At 46.4% G+C, this 17,063-nt stretch overlaps 1 protein-coding gene across 2 annotated transcripts in view; it reads right to left on the bottom strand.

Annotated features, from left to right (window-relative positions):
• LOC142483864 (chymotrypsinogen 2-like) overlaps positions 1–16,329 on the bottom strand; it is a 149,280-nt gene extending 132,951 nt beyond the window's left edge. For both annotated transcript variants that reach the window (XM_075583789.1, XM_075583788.1), the window contains exons 1-2: positions 16,258–16,329; positions 7,991–8,094 (exon numbers count right to left, since the gene is read on the bottom strand). In XM_075583789.1, coding sequence (XP_075439904.1) covers positions 7,991–8,040 — 50 coding nt within the window. In that variant the 5' untranslated portion in view covers positions 8,041–8,094; positions 16,258–16,329. The remainder of the gene's footprint in view (positions 1–7,990; positions 8,095–16,257) is intronic.
• Between the last annotated feature and the right edge of the window lie 734 nt (positions 16,330–17,063).

Raw genomic sequence — 17,063 nt, 5'->3', positions numbered from 1 at the left:
CTACGTGCTGCTGCCCTGAGATTAGGTATGTTCAGCTAGTGTCCTGCTCCTTGTCCAGTCCTCCTTGTTTCTCTAGCTGTGACCCCTTAACCTAGCTGTGTGATGTGAGTGGTGCATCCCTGTTTATTGACTACTGCTGTAGTGCTCTCGTTCCAATGTCCCACTCTCTATTATCCCCTTCTATCTACTATCTGGCCATATGAACCTCCGCCCCCTCGTTGCCCCCGTTGTCCGCTCGCTTCCGCTGAACTCTGGGCCGCAGTTGGGTCTCCGGCTCGTCGTTCCCTCCGTTACATGCCGCCGAGTTGTGGGTGAGTATTCTGGTGTCGCTGCGACAGTGTGCGCCGGTACTCGCGGGTTTGCGGCATCTTCCGGCGCTGGATGACTTCCGGTTTCGCCCTTCAGTCTGCCTCCTCCAAGATGGCGCCCGTTCTACTTCCGGCGACGTCCTTCCGGCGGACGCCATTTTCCCTCAACGAGCCCACGAAGAAGGACGTCCCCTCACCTGCTCCCGCGCCTGGAAGCGCTCCACTTCCGCAACGAAGCCATGCGGTGAGGCGCTTGCTATGGCGCCATGTTGGGTGCCTTGCGTTCCACTGCGACCAGCCATTTTCAGCAACAGGTAGGGGTTTATATTTTTGTTATTTTTCCTTTTTTCTTAGGGGGATTACAGGTCTCCATTACTGCCTCTGGTGTCTCAGAGCACTCTTGAGACAGGGCGCGTTTCATGGTAAGCAGTCCAGCACTCTTGGTGGCAACATCAACAGGTTATTGGCTCTGGAAGACAGTGTGGCAAGCTCTCTGTTTAACAAACTGTTGGGTAAACCTCTACCCTAACTTTTAGACCGTATGTGGAGGTATATGGATTTAGGCATTCGCCTCAAATTACAGCGGGGACCGCCGGGTCTCGGGGTGATTTGGAAGGACCTACGGTGCTCCATTCTGTCTCCTCTCGTTCCTCTCTCCTGGGGCTTTTTGTTGGGCCCTCCTTTAGCCCCAGTTTATTGAGGAAATCCTCACTCTCTCCCGGGTCCTTCATTGATATGGCCTTCCCGTTCCTTATGACCAAAAGGCCGAACGGGAAGGTCCAACGATATCGAACTGCCCGGTCCCTCAGCAGTCTAGTGACGGGTTGTAGTGCTCTTCTCCTCGTTAGCGTGATCGGGGATAGATCCTGGAACAACTGTGTCGTGGCTCCCTCGAACCGGCAGGCCCCCTCCGCTCTAGTGTATTTAAAGATTGCGTCCCTTGTTTTAAAGTAATGTAGCCTAGCGATAATATCACGCGGTTGCTCCATTGCTGCAGGGCGGCTTCTAAGGGCTCTGTGACAGCGGTCCATGGCTCTCTCTGTTGCAGGTATTTCGGGCAGGAGTGTTTCTAGCCACCTGGATATGAATTCCTCCACATCTGTAATTGCCTCCGGGACACCGCGCACTCTAATATTGTTGCGGCAGTCCCGGTTTTCGGCATCCTCCTGCCTGTCCAGTATCTCCGCTATCTGGGTTTGCATATGCGTGGTTCTTTTATCCGCTTTCTTGATCTGTTTAGATGCGGTCGCCATTTTGTCCTCGAGGGCCCCCGTCCTCTCCCCCAGACCCTGTACTTCATTTTTTAAGTCCTGGAGCCCGACATAAATCATATTTTTCATGTCCTGGTATAGGCGATCAAAATCGCAGATTCGGACCGGCATCTGTGTGGGCTCAGTTGGGGGGTCCTCTTCCCTCTCCAATTCAGACCCCGCTGCTGATTCCGGCACCCTCGCTGTATCAGCGCCTCGTGGGGTAGAGCGACCCAGGTATCTCCTTAAATCTCCCTCTTTTTTCTTCTTTGCGGTAAGTGGGGCCATCACGGGAGTATCTACCGCTCTGTCACTACTTTTACCGGGTGTTTATGTTGTCGGTTACTGTCTGTTTTGCTATGTTATGGGAGGTGGGGGATGGAGCTCAGATTCTATGCTGCCATCCGCTCCAGCCTCGCTCATGCGCCTCCGATGTATTGGTATTTTGTTTGTAATATGTTATTGTTAACATTCATTTGCAGAATGTACATAGTGCATAAATTGTATGCATAATGTATACAATGTACAGTAAATGCAATGTTTTGATTGGCTTTTGTGGCTTTTGATTGGTATTTGAGGATTTTGATTGGAATATGAGATTGTATTATTTAAGGTAATTGATTTTATTGTACTGTGTCTGTATGGAGAAGTAGTATTTGTAGTACAGCATGTTTTAGATAACCCTTCTACAGTACATTTATTTTTATATTGGTTAATCATGTGTGTATATACACACACATATATACACACACATATATACACATACATACATACATACATACATACATACATACATACATACATACATACATATATATATATATTTCCCAGAATCCCTTGCTGCAGTGGAAGCGCTGTATGCTGGGTGACAATGGGGAAAGACAGGGTTGCAGACCTGTCTAAGACATGCAAATGGGCATACAGTAATATTTACAGTTGCTTTATGCTTTACTGTGGAGGGTTTTTGTCACTTTTTTTACCCACCATAACCTTAATGACAGTGGTGATTACCTAGTCTAGTCTCAAACCTGCTCTAGCCATTAAGACCAGCCTCACACTGATGATACCCATCAAGGTTGAAACATGTATGTGAGTGGGTCTAATGGCTTTGCATCTCATCCCAGCCTCTGTTTAAAAGCTGTGTTTAAAACGGCATGCATTGGCTTGAGGATTGGCTTGTGTAATACGAGCTTGAGACAAAAGGTGGCACTGAGTGCTCATTTGCATGTCATTTCCCAGAATCCCTTGCTGCAGTGGAAGCGCTGTATGCTGGGTGACAATGGGGAAAGACAGGGTTGCAGACCTGTCTAAGACATGCAAATGAGCATACAGTAATATTTACAGTTGCTTTATATATATATATATATATATATATATATATATATATATATATATATATTGTGACATAGTCCAAAGATGTTAGGCAGCTTTCTGCCCCGTTTTAGGTCAGAAAGTGCAGGAATAGTTAAAAATGATCCATTCCACAGCTTCACATTAACTCAGGCTGCTGGATGGAAAATCCAGACCACAGATTGCAATGGGTCTAGTTCTCCCTCATCTGCTCTTCTAATCACTTGCACAGGTATTTAGAGCAGAGAGGTTTGCATTTCACTCTCTCTCCTTAGAGCCTGGGGGCTGGGGGTGTCGCTGCTCCCCTGCATCCAGTTTCGGTGTGGACGGCCCCTCCAAGTATCACAGTACCAGAGGATTTGCCTGACACTTGGGACCGAGTTCCCACCATGAACAGATAAGACAAACAAATATGTATTGCTGTTTCTAAAAGACTATGCTGTATCTAGTGACCCTAAATGAGAGGGCATCGTTTTAAGCTGGGGAACCAGGTTAGTTGGCCCAGCAGCAGTTAGAGGCTGATTATGATGTGTAGTTAGATCCCTGAAAGGGATAGGATTTTGTTTATATAATTTGGTTTCTTGTTTCTTGAAATAACAGTGTGGGAAATACTATGACACTAATATAAGTGAACCGCTGAATGAAAATTTCTGAGTGCCTCTAACCTACACATGTTAAAGCTGCGTTACCTTACTTGGATGAAAATAAAGCAGGCAGAAGCCTGAGTTAAGCAACGTAATACTTTGCATGATCTTGTTTGTTGTATAATTAACCCTAGAAGACTGTGTCGGGAAGAATCCAGACAGACGTCAGCGCTACAAAAGAGGGGCGTTTGTCACATATGGTGGAGAATGCGGGTCGACACTAAAAGTCTGTGGATTTGCAAATAAATGCGGGGGTTTAAAATGGCTGCCCAGCTGAACTAAAGTACAGATGCTATGAGTGAATTCTGTCCCACTGTGTATATCAGTTGTGCTTCTAGCATACACAGAGAATGTGCGAAGTGTGGATGCAATAGCACCCTGAACCCAAACAGAAAACCAAAATGTTTTGCTGAAGAAAAAAAAATTGCATCTAGCAAGTGCTGTTGGTAAAGCTAATGCCTTTTGCTGAAGTGAGTGAATTTGCAGCTAGCAAGTGCTGTATGTAAGTTGCTGAAGTGAGTGAAATTGCAGCTAGCAAATTGTCCCTGCCGGGTTTCTAAAATGCCCGATGTGAAATGTTTGTTTTGTAAAGCACATAATCATGAAAAACAGTGTCCCTTCAGGCCATACGATGATGATGACGACGACTCGTATGTGGCCCCTGGAGGAGAGCCGTACCCACAGATGAATTTAGTATGCTGGGCCTGTCGTGAAGTAGGCCACATGGAAGATATGTGCCCCAAAATTTTCAAAGACAAACAGCTGCAAAAGCAAGCAACGCCCTGTGAGTGCAAGCAAGATGTGGAAGCTGATACCAGTGAGTGTGTGCCCAGTACCACTGATATCTCTGGAGCTAATATAGCAAAAAGAAAGACGAAGAAAAAGAAAACTGTTCCTCAAGTCACAGGGGAAGTGACCGAGCCACTTGAACCTGCGCTGTTAGGACATGCGTCAGAAAGGCGCCGAGATGTGCTGCAGACCGGAGTGACCGGCAGAATTGTCACGGGAACAATGGCAAAGGAAAAGGAGGAGCAAAGGAAAGCGGAATCCTTGATCCAGGATAAAGAGGCTTTGGTTTCTGCACTCCAAGCTGCCCACCATGATTATGAAGTCCTGAGGCAGGGAGTGATGGAGGAGCGAGAATGGAGCAAGAAGGAGCAAGAATGTTGGATGAAGGAGCGAGAATCGAACGCCGAGTTACAGAGGTGTATACTTCCAGCTTTACAGGAGTACGAGGCTTTGAAGAAAACAGAGGGGCTTATGCAGAGAGGATCGTGATTTACTGTGAAAACGGCAATGAAATAGCCACAGTTTTGGCATAAATTATGGCCGTATGCAGAAAGCGCCTTTACCTTCTTTTAGCAGATGGTAGTCAAATTGCCAAGTTTTCCTGGCTACCTGGAACACGCCATAGTAAAGGGCAGAATGGCGCATTCCAGCGCTTCGGTCCTTTTGGCATTGCACGCTAAAATAGCATGGCGAGTTCCAGGTTCTCGCCACGTGTATGGCGACTTTTACACTTTACAAAACTGTTCTGGTGGATTTTAAAAATCGCGCCATTTTCTCGTGACTAAAAGATTTTCTGGCGAGTTTTTTGGCCAGAAGATGGCGCTATTCCCTTTCCGATCCTCTCTGCATAAGCCCCAGAGTCTCTCTTACAGAGTGAGCTGGAAGAGGTGAAAAATTAGAAGTGCAGGAAGCACTACAGAATGCATTGATACAAACCCAGAGCAAGCAGCAGGAAGAAATGGACGCTCTGAGAACAGAATTGCGAGATGTATGCACAAAACAGAATTCTCTCGCGGAGGAACTAAACGTATTGAAAAAAGAGAAAAGCATTTGAATAATTCAGAAGCACTGCAAAGCTCTTATCCAAGGAAGAAGGGAAAGAGAAAATTATCGGCATAAATGCGCCACAACTATAATCCTACAGGCTGCCTACAGAGGGATGAAAATTCGTCAGTTTAATTGCCGGAATAAAGCAGCCTGTGTTCTTCAATCATTCTTCAATCATTCGGGAAGAACCTAGACAGATGTCAGCGCTACAAAAGAGGGGCGTTTGTCACAATATATATATGTATATATATAGTGGCATGATGAAGCCACTGTGCAAATGAATGGGTGAAGGGTGGGTATCGGGCCAGTGTGGCTTAACCCCTTAATAACCTTTGCGGTTATTATCCGATAAGGTGTTTAAGGGGTTAATTGATATCTGAATGTAATTGCAATGTATTGGCTATGTATTGGCTATGTATTTTGTGGGCAACGAACGACAAGGATGTTGCTGGCGACGGGGCATTCTTATTGATGAGGTCAGTAGAACTTTATTTATTTGAATATGCTAGTTAATGTGTTTATTAAAGGACAAATAATCTATTATCCCTATCTGTATAATAGTTATTTTGCACATTATTGTACTGTAGGTGTTGGGGGGGGGGGCATGTATGTTCTGAATGTAGAGGTCAGGTTTATTTATTATACATTCAGGGTTTGTTCCGTGGTTCTGTGTGAGACCTCTGGAGACCACCTGCAGTATCCTCGGGTATCTCACAGGTATGGTTCCATGGGTAAAACCTGCGGAGATGAACCGGTGGCCTCACATCTGTGGGGGCACCGCGGAGCCGTAGTGAGCACTTGTGAGTTCCCCAGACCCCCGTGAGAACCACCCGAGGCCCCGCAGACACCTGTGGGTCTGACCCGTGGCTCCCAGACATCCGTGGGCCTACCGTGGGGACCCAATTGTGGCCCACGGTGACCAAAGGAGACCAAATTGGGGCCATGGCGCTTGGCGGGACCCACCAATAGGCCTCCAGAACCTGTGTGAAACAAGTTGCTGCTACCTTGTAGGCCTGTCAGGTGACCCGCCAGCCCGCCGGGTACTCGCGTGGGGCTGTGGTATGAACCCTGTATGTAAAAGAATAAATCATGTATTTATGGGGGGGGCACAGAGTGTGGGTTATGTATAGAATAAATAGAATGATGTATTGTGGGGCTGTGTATTGCTTTTATTGTGGGTACTGGGGGTGGGGGGGTATTGGCCCCAAGGGTATGTGGGTAGGCCTCCCTTGTGGGTAGTGGGTGAGGGTGGTTAGGTCTCACGGGGTGGGTGGTTACTGGGGGAGGGTATGTAGGCCTCCCGAATGGTGGGTGAGAGTGGGTTAACCCCTTAATGGACTGTTGCGGTTATTAACCGCTCTAGTGATTAAGGGGTTAGGGGACATTACATTGGATGGTTTTATTCTTGTGTATGTTTTGTAGCAGCGGAGGGGACATGGGCAGGATGAAGATGAGGATGGCCTTCATCGTGGCAGCCGGAAATGGGTGAGTCCTATATGTATTTAATGTATTGATTGGTGTTTATGTTTTTTAAATACACAGGGGGTGTATGTTGTTTATTGCAATGTTTATTGGGGGCAAATGTCCGCAATAAACATGCTATTCTGCCTTAACCCCTTCATTGCCTTAGCGGCTATCCGCTATGGTAATGAAGCAGCATTTATGTATTTAAATAATATTGTGCGGAAGCAGTGTGGCTTCTGAGCTGAACCACATTGATTTGTGGCTCAGAGATCCCTGCTTCCCAAGTTACAGGCCCCGGTTTGGGGAATCGGTTACAGTGTCGCTGCCATATTTATAGCGGGCACGGCGTGAATGGGATGCTATAAAGATGGCGGTGACACTGCCACCTAATGACACATACCGGGACCTGTAACTCGGGAAGCAGGGGTCCCTGGTCCACAAAGCAATGCGGTTTAGCTCAGGGGATCCCCTGCTCACAGTACACTATTATTAAAAATACATTCATGCTGCTTCGTTACCATAGCACATAGCCGCAAAAGTAAGGAATGATTGTTTATTGATATATGTGTTTTACTCATAGTGTAGATGTGCAGAGGGTCTCCGGTGCTGAACCGCTTTGGTTTTAGGTCCGGGGACCCCCTGCTTCCCGAGATACAGGCCCCTTTAAGGGGTGCAGGTATCCCTCTGCTTTGTTTACATTCTGCGGTCACGTGATCGGGACAATTAAATGCAGAGGGATACCGGCACCTCATAAAGGGGCCTGTATCTCGGGAAGCAAGGGGTCCCGGGACCTGAAACCAATGCGGTTCAGCTCCGGAGACTCTCTGCACATGTACACTATGAGTAAAAGTTGTTTTGATATGTTTTTATTTTGCCGATGTTTGCACAGAGACAGCGGCGGGTCTTTCTCTGCTGCTAACACATATCGTCAGAAACGGACTATCGCCAGGTTATCGGGAGCCAGGATTTTTTATCGCCGGCTCATCTGCGTTTTGCTTTCGCAGAGATTCGGCAGGGATCGGCATGGATTCGGCCCTTACTGAATACTGCGAGGGCAAATCGCCAAAATCATGTATCTAGTGTATCGGTTTCCGTGGGTGTTACATGCCACGTTTAGAAGAATATATAGGGTTCCTACCTGTAGGGACACCTGCCACGGCCACGACCCTGACACGGCGTTCTGGCCATTCACAATCCTGGCGTGCCCAGAAATAAACGGTTTAATGGTTGGGACACCGCAGCCTGAGAAAGGATAAAACAAATAGCATTATTGCAAAATATATTGTCGCCTTCTCAGATGCATTTTCTTTTGTGTGACATTGTTTTTATGCAGCACCCGGACAGTGATAAAGTGAACACAGGCGCAAACAAACAAATAAAAAGAAAGTACTTATAATAAGTTACTTAGTGTATACTTAAATAAGTGAATATATAGTAATAATTGTATGTGTGTTCTTTATGCAGCAACCGGACACCTTGATGCATGGCACCCACTATATAGGCAAGTCTCCCCCACTGCAAACAGGTGTTATGGGTCCAAGTTCTGGTGGTTCTTTGGATACGGGAGAAGTGTGAATTAATTTTTCCCCTTAATGGGGTTTTTTGTTTACCTTCCTCTGGATCAATAAGTAAGTATAGATATAGGATAAAGTATCTGTTGTCTAAATTTATCAGGGGTTGAACTTGATGGACCTATGTCTTTTTTCAACCTCTTCTACTATGTAACTATGTTGCACACGGGAAGGAGAGATGTGTGAAGAATGGAAAGATCTGTACGTTAGAATTGTATATATGAGCAACTATAATACCAGTCCCGTGGCACAGGGGTGCGTGACCGCATTGGGGCTGTGGGAAAATTTCTGGGGGTCACCAAAGGACCCCCCATGATGTTAATCTTCTGATAGAAATTACAGAATCTAACCTGCTCTACAGCAGCAGCGTCTCTATCCCTCTGTCTCTCTCCCTCCATGTCTCTCTTTTCCATGTCTCTCTCTGTCTGTGTCTCCCCCCCTCCTTCCATAGCTCTCCCCTTTCGTGTCTCCCTCCGTGTCTCCATCCCTGTGTATCTCCTTCCCTGCCCATGTCTTTCTCTCCGTGTCTCTTTCCCTCCATGTCTCTTTCCCTCCGTCTGCCTCACTCCTTGTCTCCTTCCCTCTGTGCCTCTCCTTTGTGTCTCCCTCCCTGCCTGTGTCTCCCTCCCTGCCTGTGTCTCCCTCCCTGCCTATGTCTCCCTCCCTGCCTGTGTCTCCCTCCCTGCCCGTGTCTCTCTCCCTGCCTGTGTCTCCCTTCCTGCCCGTGTCTCCCCCCCTGCCCGAGTCTCCCTCCCTCCTTCCATATCTCTCCCCTTTCGTGTCTCCCTCCGTGTCTCCATCCCTGTGTATCTCCTTCCCTGCCCATGTCTTTCCCTCCGTGTCTCTTTCCCTCCATGTCTCTTTCCCTCCGTCTGCCTCACTCCTTGTCTCCCTCCCTCTGTGTCTCTCCTTTGTGTCTCCCTCCCTGCCTGTGTCTCCCTCCCTGCCTGTGTCTCCCTCCCTGCCCGTGTCTCCCTCCCTGCCCGTGTCTCCCTCCCTGCCTGTGTCTCCCTCCCTGCCCATGTCTCCCTCCCTGCCCATGTCTCCCTCCCTGCCCATGTCTCCCTCCCTGGCCGTGTCTCCCTCCCTGCCCGTGTCTCCCTCCCTGCCCGTGTCTCCCTCCCTGCCCTTGGCTCCCTCCCTGCCCGTGTCTCCCTCCCTGCCCGTGTCTCCCTCCCTGCCCATGTCTCCCTCTGTGTCTCCCACACTCTTGTCTCCCTCGATCCATGTCTTCCTCCCTCCATGTCTCCCCCCCTCTGTTTCTTCCTCCGTGTCTCCCTCCCTCCGTGTCTCCCCAGCGGTCTCTCTAGCTCCGTGTCTCCCCAGCTGTCTCTCTAGCTCCAGACAGCCTGGATGATGCGTAGAGTCCCAATATGGGCATATCCATATTCTAACCTATCCATATTTGGGCATCTATTCCATCCCCAGGCTGACTGGAGCCAGAGAGACAAGGAGGGCGACAGGGAGGGAAAGACACAGGCAGGGAGGGAGACAGGATGATGTTGTGGATGCCCAATGTTGTGGAGATTCCCAGGCTCTGAGTTTCAAGGGGGGTTTTGGGGACATATAGGCACATACCTCTGGTCAAAATCCTCCCTTGAAAAAAGTTACGCCAATTTCCCTGCTTCAGCACAGACCAGAAAGTTTAAAGGGGCATAGGAATGTGAGGTGTCCCTGACACAGTAAATATGTCCCTAGGTTAAGGGGGATACCCATTCAATGCCCAGGTAACCCAGAAGCTGTATAAGGCATGACTCACCACTAAGTTCCCTACTTCAGCACAATCCAGAAAGGTAAAAGGGGCATAGGGATGTGAGGTGTCCCTGAAACCGTCAAGATGTCCCTAGCTTAATGGGGATGCCCAGATCACCCTGAACCCAGTAATGGGGATTCAGGGTGTGCTCCAGTTATATATAAGACTGTGGGGTGTGGTTAAATTCTAAAGTCAGGCTTTGCAGAGTGAGAGACATATGGTTAATGGGACTAAAAAGTACAAGTTCTTATTCTAACCCTCATCCCCCCAAAAGACTTAGACATTTTAGCAGCATAGAAGTGTAAGGTATATTTTATTAAACTGTGTGTTTTAAAACATATGCTTGTGCACAGAAAAGGGTCACATCAAGGTAAACCAAAATGAATGCAGGTCCTACACTACACTGTGAAGCCTTCCTTTTACCTCTGCATAAGGGGAAAGAACCATAGAAGATCCTGTTCTTGCAGCAAAGTGAAAAGACCTCCCAAGTTAAATAAGAGAGGTTTACCTTGACGTGGTATGCAGGCTTATGATGCTTTGGCCAAAGAGTTTATCTAAATAACTAAGTAATTATTATTATTGAAGTATTTAAACTTTTTATTTATTGCCATATATGTTTTGTCAATTCGATGTAGCATTGGGCATCCTTTGTTGTATACATTTGCCACTCTCAGTAGCACTCTTTTTGACATAAATATATATTCATGATGTGGTGGGTGTAGGAGTTTGAGCTAGCTGGGAATGTGTGTGTTAATCAATTTCTGACTGGCAACAGTTGCATGGTGCCTTATGCATAAACCCGAAGCCATCGTTCTTACAGAAACATGGCTATCCCCTAAAACCCCTGATGTAAATATTGCCATTCAGGGATACTCCATTTTTAGGAGAGATAGGTCAAAGAGAGGAGGAGGGGTGTTATTTTATATTGCAGACACATTACAATTTACACTGTTAAATTGCCCACCAAGCCCACCCTCTTTTGAAATTCTTGTTGGCAAAATCTGCCTCCCCTTTTCTAAGCCCATCTTGCTTGCTGGCATCTACCGCCCCCCTAAAGCCCCTCTGCAATCCTTGACTGATATCACCCAATTTATTGGCTCCATTTCCTCTCTTAATGAGAAAAGTGAGCTGCTAGTTCTTGGGGATTTCAACTTCAATTTGCTTGACCCTAAAAACCACAAAATCCAGATACAACTCAAGTCACTTAAACAATCGCAACTCATTTCCCAACCCACACGGATAAACCTGAAATCGCATAACCATTCCTTGCTAGACTGGATTATCTCCTCAAACCCCAGCAGAATCCAATCCTCTGGCATCCTTCCTGATATTTTCAGTGACCATGCAATAGTGTACTGTGTAAGAAAAATAAAACCGCCCCATTCAAGCCCTAAAGTTCTCCTCACTAGAACATTTAAAAACTTTAACCCACAACAGTTTCTGGATGACCTTACCAACTGCCCATGGCACAGAATCGATTTAATTCCCGACCCTGACTCTGCGCTCGACTATTTACAATCCGAGTTCTTAAAACTCTGCGATACCCATGCTCCACTACGCAAAATAAGGGTAAGGGGGGGGGGGGGGGCACCTTCCATGGGTTACACCTGACCTTATAGCACTCTACCAGTTCAGGGATGCCTTGTGGAAAAGCTACAAAGTAACTGCCACTACCAAGGATCTCAATCACTACAGATGCATGCGGAACATGTGCACAAGGCAAACAAGGCATGCAAAAGCACAATATTACTCTGACAATCTCCACCAGAATTCATCAAACCCAGCTAACTTCTGGAAGGTTATCAACCATATATTCCAGCTTCCTAACCATCAACAACCAAGTAATATCACTAAGGGGGATATTACTCTGACAAACCCCACTGACATCGCAAATGCATTCAATGATTACTTTGTGGGGTGATCCACTAACTTATTAGCGAAACGCAGCACAAACCCCAAACATGAATCTCATCCTGGGAGTATCCCTACAGTCCCACCCCCTCCCAACACTGCCCAAAATTTTCAATTTGGCCCAGTATCTGAAGAGGAGATTATACAAGCGCTCCTCAAACTAAAACTAAGCAGCCAATGTGGACCCGATTTACTACAATCTAGGTTCCTACGACGTGGTGCCCCAGCCATTGCCAAACCAATTGCGTCCATAGTCAACTCTATCCTGTCTGCAGGCCATATCCCTAAGACCTGGAAAACTGCCAGAGTTGTCCCAATCTTCAAAAGTGGGGACAAAAACACTGTCTCAAACTACAGGCCAATTTCACTTCTCCCAATTCTATCCAAAGTCATGGAAAAATGTGTTCACTCCCAATTAAGCGATTTCTACACCAAGACAAATTTCCCTAGCAAATTCCAATCTGGATTTCGCCTCAAACACTCCACCGTAACTACCCTGCTAAAAGTTTGCAATTAAATCCAGTGTGGAATGGAACGGGGACAACTCACTGGTGCAGTATTCCTAGATTTTGTAAAGGCTTTTGACACAGTCGATCATGCTATCCTGCTTAACAAACTCCAGAGCTCTGGAATAGGGAAGCATGCTTTAAACTGGTTTCAGTCCTACCTATAAGGAAGATCCCAACATGTGTCCATTTCAGGCTCTAACTCCAACCCCCTGGATATCACCTGTGGTGTCCCGCAAGGCTCTGTTCTGGGGCCCCTACTCTTCTCAGTGTTCATTAATGATCTTCCCACAGCTTGTAAGGAAGCCTCAATACACTTGTATGCAGATGACACAATCCTATATGCACACAGTCATAGCCTCTCTGACCTTCAACACATACTTCAGTCTGACTTTTTGAGACTCGAAAACTGGATTTCGCAAAACAAACTGTTTTTAAACACTGACAAGACTGTAACAATGGTATTTGGGACCAAGACTAAATTTGTAAAGCTTCCAGTGACTGAGCTCCTGATTCAAACCAACGCTAACACCACCCTAACACCTGTCACTAGTTTTAAATACCTGGGCTTATGGTTTGACTCCCACTTAACATTCGGGATGCACATTGATACCCTGACAACCAAGACCTATGCCAAACTAGGGGTACTTTACAGGAACAAATCCTGCCTAAGTCTCCTGGTCAGAAAGCGTATCGCACAGCAGATGCTAATGCCAATTATTGACTATGGAGACATAGTATATGGCTCGGCTCCTCAAACCCACCTTAGCAAACTTGACACCCTCTACAATTCAATTTGTCGTTTTGTTCTCCAATGCAACTACAACACACATCACTGCGAAATGCTCAAAGAACTAGATTGGTCAACACTAGAGTCTAGGCGCAAAGTTCACCTTTCCTGTCTTGCCTTTAATTTCTTCATGGGCAAGCTACCCAGCTACCTGAACAAGCTCCTCACCCCTACCACCTGCAGCACTTATCACCTGAGATCAGACTCCAAAAGACTATTCATGGTCCCAAGGCTCAACAAAGTATCCGGACGTTCCTCCTTCTCCTTTTGCACACCAAAACTGGAACAACCTACCTGAGACTCTCACATCCACCACCAGTTTAAGTTCTTTCAAATCTAAGGCTGTCTCACATTTTAACCTGGTCTGTAACTGTTTCATACGCTCAAAATATACATTTTCTTTAACTGTGCACGCAATGTCTTGTATATAATCTATACCCTGTTCATTTATGTAACTGTACTTGTAACCATGTATTATTTGTTTTACTCTGTGCCCAGGACATACTTGAAAATGAGAGGTAACTCTCAATGTAATACTTCCTGGTAAAATATTTTATAAATAAATAAATAAGTTGTATGGAGGTAGGTGGCACCTCCCCCAAGAGCTCACTCCTCCTCACCTTTATAACTTGGGAGGTCTTTTCACTTTGCTGCAAGAACAGGATCTTCTATGGTTCTTTCCCCTCATACAGAGGTAAAAGGAAGGGTTCACAGTGTAGTGTAGGACCTGCATTAATTTTGGTTTACCTTTAAGTGGTATAATAATAATAATAATAATAATAATAATAATAATAGCATGTTTTTGTATAGCGCTGCTAGTTATACGTAACACTTTACAGAGACATTTTGCAGGCACTGGTCCCTGCCCCGTGGAGCTTACAATCTATGTTTTTGGTGCCTGAGGCAACGGGAGATAAAGTGACTTGCCCAAGGTCAGAAGGAGCCAACACTGGGAATTGAACCAAGCTCCCTTGCTTAAAACTCTCAGTGCCAGTCGGTGTCTTTTACTCACTGAGCCACTCCCTCTACCCATGAAGTATGCAGGCTTATGACACTTTTGCCAAGTAATTATTATTGAAGTATTTAAACTTTATACTTATTACCATATTTGTTTTGTCAATTCGATGTAGCATTGGGCACCCCTGTCTTTTGTTATACATTTGCCACGCTCAGTAGCACTCTTTTTTGACATAAATATACAGCAGCGGCAGCTCTTATTCGAGCAAATGCCGCTGGCTGTATGAGGCTGGGAAGCGGGTAGCCGCGGCGCGTGGCGGCGCACTGTGACGTCACAGTCACAAGCGCGCCCGGCTTCCCCGTCTTCCCCGGCTTCCCCAGGCTTCCCCGACACCCCTGGAGTTCAAATCTAGGTAAGCGGGGGTGCGGGGAAGCAGAGGGGCAAAGTAGAAGCCGGGTTCGGGGTGTCTTTGGGGGGGTAATTGCGCGCGATGTGGAGGGGGGGTGCGTGGGGGAAACGCGGCGGCGCGCGTTTTTGACTGGCGGCAGCTGGGGTAGATCCCGGCATGCCGCCGGCATTCACTCGAATTAAAGATGTCGCTACTGTATATTCATGATGTGGTGGGTGTAGGAATTTGAGCTGGCTGGGAATGTGTGTGTGCACAGAAATGAGCTGGGACTTTCAGAACTAATGCGCTGACAGGCCTGTGGGCTACCAAGTGGTACCAGGAGGTGGCAAGACATCTGGGAATAAAATCCCAGGGGATGTCCAAGGTGTGACAGACATTTGGACAGGAAGGTGGGATTCAATTATCCACATCCTCAGATCAATGGACACAATGTGCATGTCCATTTGGCTCCACAGCCTGGTTGGGGCCTGTCACCGTGGGTGGCATGGAGAGATCTTCCATGACCCTGGGTTCATTCAGATTTTAAGTTAACCCTGTTTGTCCTACCAGCCCTGCTCTGATTAGCTGCTGAGAAATTTCTCAGGCTTTTTGATTGAGCTATAAGTGTTCTGTGAATGAAACTGAGAGGTTTTAAAAACCCTTACGCAGCTCAGATTGTTCGTTGTTTCTAAGGAGTTTGGTAGTTGTTCTCCAAGTTCTGCAAAGTTCTGCAGTGTTCACCAAGTGTGTCCAGTCCTCTAAGATTGTCAGGTGCTAAGTGTCCATTTTCAAGTCTCCAGCAGAAAAGGACTGCTTCAGCGAAAAGCTGCCTGGAAAATTTTCTGACCTGTTTTTGCAACTGTTATAAGGGTGAGAATTCCCTGCACGTAGGAGAGTCTAGGCTGTACCCCAAAATTCCCAAGTAAGTGTGTCTTTTTACTGTAAATTGTGTAACATTGTGTGTTTGCCTTTTCCTGTGAATAAATGTACAATTTATTTAATTAACTCATTTTGCTCAGTGATATGATCCCAGTATAAAGGTTTAATTGCCTGGTCCCCCGTGACATCCATATCCTGACATATCCATATCCTAACATATCCATAGCTTGACATATACATATCCTGACATATACATATTTGGGCATTTATGACATCATCGAGGCTGACTGAATGCTGCTAAAGAGACTGCTGGGGAGACACAGAGACACAAAGGGAGGGAGACACAGAGACAGGGAGGGAGACACAGAGACAGGGAAGGAGGGAGAAAATTTTCACTCAGAAGATTAACACTCCTGGGTCCCATTTGAAGTAGGGACCCCACAGCGTTAATGCTCTATAATTTCTTGGGGGGCCATGCATGTGTGTGTGTGGGGGGGGGGGGGGGGGCTAGGTATTGAGGGGGGGTTGCATTGTGGACATTTAAAGTTAGGGGTTGCGCCTAAAAAAATAGGTTGCGCACTCCTGCCCTAGAAGGTATCAACACATCTAGAGTAAACGTATGAAATACTAATGGTTTCTTTGCACTTACCATAGGCAGCCCTAGTGATGGAAACGCAAGTCATGAGCCAAAAGAGAGTCATGTTCCTTCCTCACCTCTGTGTCTCACTTAAACCAGGGGACGCTGGGAGGCTTCTTATACTTTCTGGTGACCAATCAGTGCTCAGCTCTATATTTAGAGCCCCTATGAGTGAGGCACATACCTCATTTTCCCATAAGGTTTTTCCTCAATAACATTGAGAGAGCTCATAGAAGCCTGCAACAATGTCTTGGCTGAACCCTACATGGAAAGATAACACATAATTGCCCAAAGCTGATTCAAACATGAAATTCCCTTAGGCTTTTCTTACTTCCTTGGTGATAAGGAGTGAAGGAGTGACTCAGTGTGTTAAGACACTGACTCTGGCACTGAGTTTGAAGCAGGGGAATCAAAAATATAGATTGTAAGCTCCACGGGGCAGGGACTGTGTCTGCAAAATGTCTCTGTAAAGCACTATGTAATACTAGCAGAGCCATACAAGAACAAACATTTAGTATTATTATTATTAGTTTATTACAAAATAAGGGGGGTAATCATATAGTGAACACAATATAGATGCTGATGATCAGCAGCAATTGGGTCAAACCGTAGTGTGTTTGTGTAGCAAATGGCAGGTTGATCGGCACCCTAATTGGTGGAATAGGAATAAGTGCTACAGACATAAACATAAACAGTAGGGAAAGGGGTGCTTGCCCGAAGAGCTTACAATCTAAGTGATGTGTTACGTCAAAGGGTGACATACTTTAGGAACGCATTGTAAATATGGTCCATAATCCAAATATTATATAGATATATAT

The sequence above is a fragment of the Ascaphus truei genome, unplaced genomic scaffold (assembly GCF_040206685.1).
Source record: "Ascaphus truei isolate aAscTru1 unplaced genomic scaffold, aAscTru1.hap1 HAP1_SCAFFOLD_376, whole genome shotgun sequence".
Taxonomy (NCBI): Eukaryota; Metazoa; Chordata; class Amphibia; order Anura; family Ascaphidae; genus Ascaphus; species Ascaphus truei.
The sequence above is the reverse complement of the archived record's forward strand: the minus strand, read 5'-3'. Positions and strand labels throughout refer to the sequence as shown.